This window comes from Ictidomys tridecemlineatus, chromosome 1 (genome assembly GCF_052094955.1).
Source record: "Ictidomys tridecemlineatus isolate mIctTri1 chromosome 1, mIctTri1.hap1, whole genome shotgun sequence".
Lineage (NCBI taxonomy): Eukaryota > Metazoa > Chordata > Mammalia > Rodentia > Sciuridae > Ictidomys > Ictidomys tridecemlineatus.
In genome coordinates, this window is record NC_135477.1 from 118,400,379 (window position 1) to 118,406,378 (window position 6,000).

Here is a 6,000-nt window from a genome sequence, read left to right on the forward strand (position 1 = left end):
GGTGAGCCACTTACGAGACATAAGCTGGGTAGCCAAATCCTATCAGGTTGCAGAGGAGAGAGGCTCCATAACCGAACACCAGGTACAAGGCCACTAGCCCGATGACACCTTGAGGGAGACATACGATAAGAAAAGTGGGTCGGATGGCAAGAGGCGCATTCAAGCGGGGCAGCCCCTGTCCAAACCACGGGACTTGGCCTATTCTAGGTGTTTGGCTCCACACTCGATTAAACAAGAAAAACAAACCACACGAAGGTTGGGCCTGCGCCTCCGTGGGGCGCTGCCTCGGTTCTAGGGATCCCGGGCAACCCCCACCTCCGAGCCTTTCCTCCCTCCCTCGGGGTGTTCCTGCCTCTCCGCGTACCCACCCCGGGGGCCCGAGAGGGCCTGGGGAAGCACCCCGCCGGCCGTCCTGCTGGAGCTCCGCCGCGCTGCGCAGCAGCGAGAAGCTCGCTCTGCGGAGGGTCGAGAGACTGGGATTCCCTCACCTGCTCGCGGTCCCGCCCTCCCAAACCGGAGACTGCCCCTACCGCGGAGCTCTGGTTAAGGTCTGGACACTACCATTTACTTCCGATAACGAGCCAGCTCGCAGGGCCCCGGCGCTCGGCGCGAAACCCGCGCAGGTCCACCGAGACACTCGCCCAGCCGCGGGGACAGACACGTCAGCGCTGGCCCTTTCCCGCTCCCCGGGAACAGACGCCACCCTTCCTGCCCCGCTACCTGGTCCGCAGGCAAAGGCCCACGACCCCGCAGCCCGAGCTGCCCAGTGCTTTCTAGACCAGCTCAGTCCCCAAGGATGCTGCTCGCCCCGTCTGCCTTTGAGGAGCACTCGCCCCGCGTCTTTTCCCAGCAGCTGGTGCAGGGCGAGTTCAGTGCCAGGCCAGAAGCAGCGACCCTCGGAGGGCCCAACCACCCACCGAGCGCTATGAAGCTCCGGTTTACGCCGGTCTTGGCCTCCAACTTGGCTAGGAGGTCGGTCATGCAATTCTTCTCATGCAAGAACCGGTCGAACCTCTCCCTCATGGCTGCAGACATGGCGGGGACTGTCGCGCAGCCACCGGGGTTGCTCCGAGTGCCGGGTGGACGCAGAACCAAGCAGACTGGGGCGGGGGCGGCGGCGGGCGGGGAACCGCTGCGCGTAAACGCGTCTCCGGGCGCGTGCCCTGCTCGCCCCGCCCGGCCGGTACGGCCCCTCTCCCTCCCCCCGCCCGGCTCTCGACCGCAAGCGCCACGCCCTGGACACGCCAGGCCAGCATCTCTCCCGGTGGAACCCAGCTGTTACAGCCTTAAACCAACTGGGCATAAAACGAGTGAGGGAAAGGAGGCGTATTTTGTGTCTTTTGTGGGTTTATTTCTGAAATCCGGTAGTACAAAAAGACCTAAAGGAGGCAGAGGTCCTTGTTGAGCCTGCCTGTGACTTAATGGGACTGGTTTGGTGTACCTACACCGCCCTGCTAAACCTGCTAAGGTATTTTTAATTTAAAGATGGAAATGTAAGACCATCCTGAAAGAACTCTGGATGCAGGCCTGTTCTCTCCCTGTGCCAGGATTCGGCACAGTTTTCTCACCTACAATTGCTAGTCTGCTTGAAAAGACCTTTGGTGAAAGCTAACACACTCTCCTCTAAAGCATCCCTTTCCCAAGTACTACACTTCTGAAACCTCTTGGTGGGCTTGCTTTGGCTTGATATCGGATATCCTGGAAATGATTACAAACCCTCTCAGTGGAAACAAAAGTCTGCACCTCTTACAAACACAATTACCCTGAAGAATAAAAAGATTGTAAGGTCTAAACCTTAGGACCGCCTTTGCTTCCTTCATGGTGTGGTGCCATATTCTTATTCTACCCACATCTCAGCTCTTGGGGTCTCTCACCCATATTATTTAGGATATACCTTTTGAAATTATTCTGACTTCTATTCTGCACACTGATGCTGAGTTTCCCATTGCACAAGCTCAAAGACTCCCTGTTACTGACAGACTAGAGCTCCAATTTCTCAGTATTCAAGGCTCTGTGCACAAACTGCCCCCAACATATTCCCTCTTTGTCCTATAAAACCCTTTGCTTTCAAATTGGCTTAATTACCATACTGCCTTTTTTTCCCCAGGGCATCTTAGTTAAGCTTTCTTAGCTGCCCCCATCGACAACCAGGAAAATCAATGAAAAAATTAAACTATATAGAAAATCAATGGCATTATTATGATAATCTCTCAATCCTGCTGTCCATTTCTGTCTTTTAACCTATAGTTAATTCTCAATCAGGCAGGCAGAGAGATTTTTTTTTTTAATACAGGTCACATTGTGATTTTGTTTATAACCCCCAGTGGTTTCCCATTTGTCTAAAGAGTGGTCTCCAGGTCACAGGTGAGGTGCTTCATCCCTCCCCTTTCTGATTCCCCCACCTCCCTACTGCCTGCCTCCTTGCTTTGCCTCTAACAAGCTCCAGTCTCTGGACTTTAACTTTTCTTCTCTCTTACTGGTTCTCAACTAGGAGTAATTTGATTTGCCCTCTATGTGGTGATGTCCAGAGACATTTTGTGATCAGACTGTCACAGCTGGGGGACGCAGAAAGGAAGACTGCTAACATCTAGTGTATAGAGACCAAAAATACTGTTAAACAGCCTACAATGCACAAGGCAGCCCCACAACAAAGAATTATCCAGGCCCAAACATCAAGAGTGTTGAGGTGGGCTTGGGTTGTGGCTCAGTGGTAGAGCACTTGCCTAGCACAAATGAGGCGCTGAGTTTGATCCTCAGCACCATATTTAAAAAACAAATAAAATAAAAGTATTATGTCCATCTATAACTAAAAATATTTTTTAAAAAGAGTGTGGAGGTGCAGAAACCCTCCTCTATCTAAAACAAGAAAACTTTCTGCAGAAAACTACTTAACTGTCTCCTCCCATTATGTTTTTTTTTTTTTTTTTTTTTTGCTCAAATTGTACCCCTAATCCCAAATTGCAACACCCAATAGTCTCTAGATCGTATCTTGCTGGATTTTTCTCCACAGCACTTCCATTGGCTGATATTCTAAGTGTTCTTTTTTATTGTCTTTCTTTCTCTACCAGTTTAAAAGCTGCATGAAGGTAGATATTTTTGTCTATTTTCTTTGCTTCTGTATTTCAAACAGCTCAAACAATACCTGGATCATGGTAGATATTTGATGACTCTTTTTAAAAAGAATGAATATTTCACATGTATTCTGTCACTAAGAATTCTAAGTGTTACCTGGACAAATTAATTTAATCCTCATAACAGCATGAGGAAGATACTACCTATCTTATCTTCATTTAAAGGAAGGAAATAAGAAACAGCAAGGTCTTACAGTTAATAAAAGAAGAGCTAGAATTCAGACCCAGAATCTTACCCTCCCCCATGTCTTCTGTTATTATGGGTACAATTGTACACCCTCCCCCAAAGAAGAGAATATATTGGAGTCCTGATGCCCACTTTCTCAGAATGTGATCTTATTAAAATTACTTCCTAGTATGATTAATGTCCTTATAAAAAAAAAGGGGGAGGCCAAGAGTGGTAGCACACACCTATAATCCCAGCTTCTCAAGAGGCTGAGACAGGAGGATCACAAGTTCAAGGCCAGTCTGGGCAACTTAAAATTTTAAAATAACATAAAAAGGGCTGGGATATAACTCTAAAGTACAGCATCCCTGGGTTCAATCCCCAGTACTATGAAAAATAAAAAGAGGGAAATTTGGAAACAGAGAGAGACCCACACACAGGAAAAATGGGTGAAAACACAGATTGGTCATCCACAGTGGCCTGGAATAGATCCTTCCCTCACAGCCAACTTTACTGACACCATGATCTTGGACTTCCAACCTCCATAACTGTGAAACAATAAATTCTTGTTATTTAAGCCATACAGTTTGTGGTACTTTGTTACAGCAATTCTAGCAAACTTAATATAATTGTCTAGCAAAATAACTAAATTTTGAACTTTTTTTTCATTACTGGGAAGGGACTGAACCCGGGAATGCTATATCACTAAGTTATGTCCTCAGACCTTTTTATTTATTTATTTTTAAAATCTCGAGACAGGGTCTTGCCAAGTTGCTAAGGCTGGCCTCAAACTTGCAAACCTCCTGCCCCCACTCCTAAGTACCACCCACCTAATTTTAAGTTTGTATAATTTACTACTGAGGACTTAAGTCACATACGGAAATTGAAATTATTTTTGAGTACTTAAAGTGACTCACCAATTCGATAGTTTTATTTATTTTTAGCCAAGAAGCAAAATCCTTTTCAAGTATTCAAATCAGCCTAGGTTTTATCATTACATTTATACAGTGACAACATTTGTCCTATATCAACTATGGAATAGCAGGAAAAATAATAATCATTTGGATTTCTTTTATATAAATACTCTACCCTTCCAATTTTCTCTTTAGATGCCAAATTTCGTTTTCATTGTTCAACAACCATTGGTAAGGTGAGGCAGTATAGTAAGGCACAGTGTGTGAAGTATTTTTTTTTTTTTAGGTACTGGGGCCTGAACCAGGGGTGCTCTACCACTAAGTTACATCCCCCAGCCTATTTTTATTTTGAGACAGCTGCTTACTAAATATCCCAGATTGGCTTTGATAATGTGACCCTCCTGCCTCAGCCTGCCAAATAGCTGAGATTACAGGTGTGCACCACACTGCCTAATGATAAAATTTTTAGAAGAGGGCCTGATGCAAAGTATTCGTTAAATAATTTAAGAAAAAAAAGCACAGCTAGGCACTAACATTGAGATAGAGAAATATTACCTAATTCTTGGCTTTAGGAAATCGCAATCAGATTGGAGGAATGTGGGACCCTTGACTCATGCAGTCGTCACTATAAACCTTAGACTTTTTCATAGATGAGGAAAAGAGACACAGAAGATAAGAACCCTGCTTTAGGTTTCAAACAACTCATGCACTCATGTTTATTAAGTATATCCTATGTGCCAGACACTGTTAGACCTGAGAACCAGACAGACCAGATTTCTCTCTGGGAAGCCATGGAGCAGGGGCAAGGAACTTTGGCAGTTCCTAAGAAGGAAGTCAGACCATCTTGGGATGATGCAAAATGCTATTACCACACAATCCATGAGTTAGAGAAGAAGAATGTGGTAGAGAACTGTGAGTAGGTCACTTTGGTTCTGTATAAACTATTTGTTTAGGGTAAAATTAGTCATAATAATTTTTTTGTGGGGGTGAAGAGGTACTGATATTGAACCAGGGGCACTTTACCACTAAGCTACATCCCCAGGCCTTTTGATTTTTTAATTTTGAGAGACAGTCTTGCTAAGTTGCTGAGGGCCTCACTAAGTTACTGAGGCTGGCCTCAAACTTGTAGTCCTCCTGCCTCAGCCTCCTGAGTCACTGGGATTGCAGGTGTGCCACTGCACCCTATAACAGACTTTTGTTCTCTCATCTCTGTTAGGAGGAAGAAGTAGAGTATTATTTGTTGGCTGGATAATACCTTCATTACTCTCCCCCACTGGAACATTTGTAGAGTAACCTAGCTTTTATTGGTGCAATCAATGAGGCAGCCAACATTCTCCATCAGAAAACCCACAGTCCTCTCAAACACAACCCAGTTGGCACATGCCCCCTCCCTCTGCCGGACAGGCATAAGATGCCATGTCAACTGTTTAAAGAAAAAAAGGAATAATAAACAAGATCTGAGACACAGACTTGCCAGACGATGCAAGGAAAATGTAGAGGCTGAATATATTTAAGAAACAGTATTAAAAGAAATAAAATGTGAAAATTACCATATTTCATTGAATACATTTTAATTACATTTTGTTTGCTTCATTTTTAAACATCTACTGAAAATATGAAAAAAGTAGTTTATTTTATTCATTTATCAAATAGGAAGTTGAATTTTAGAAAATTACTGCTCACAATTAAGAATAAGCCAACCTAGGAATATTCTTTCGTAAAAAATTTTTTTAGATGTAGATGGACACAATACTTTTATTTTATTTATTTATTTTTATGTGGTGCTAAG

General features: G+C 44.4%; 1 protein-coding gene across 1 annotated transcript in view; it reads right to left on the minus strand.

Moving 5' to 3' along the window:
• The window catches only part of Reep5 (receptor accessory protein 5), a 49,697-nt gene extending 48,523 nt beyond the window's left edge, over nucleotides 1–1,174 (minus strand). The window contains exons 1-2 of the mRNA XM_005327236.5: nucleotides 918–1,174; nucleotides 15–108 (exon numbers count right to left, since the gene is read on the minus strand). Coding sequence (XP_005327293.1) covers nucleotides 15–108; nucleotides 918–1,035 — 212 coding nt within the window. The 5' untranslated portion in view covers nucleotides 1,036–1,174. The remainder of the gene's footprint in view (nucleotides 1–14; nucleotides 109–917) is intronic.
• Between the last annotated feature and the right edge of the window lie 4,826 nt (nucleotides 1,175–6,000).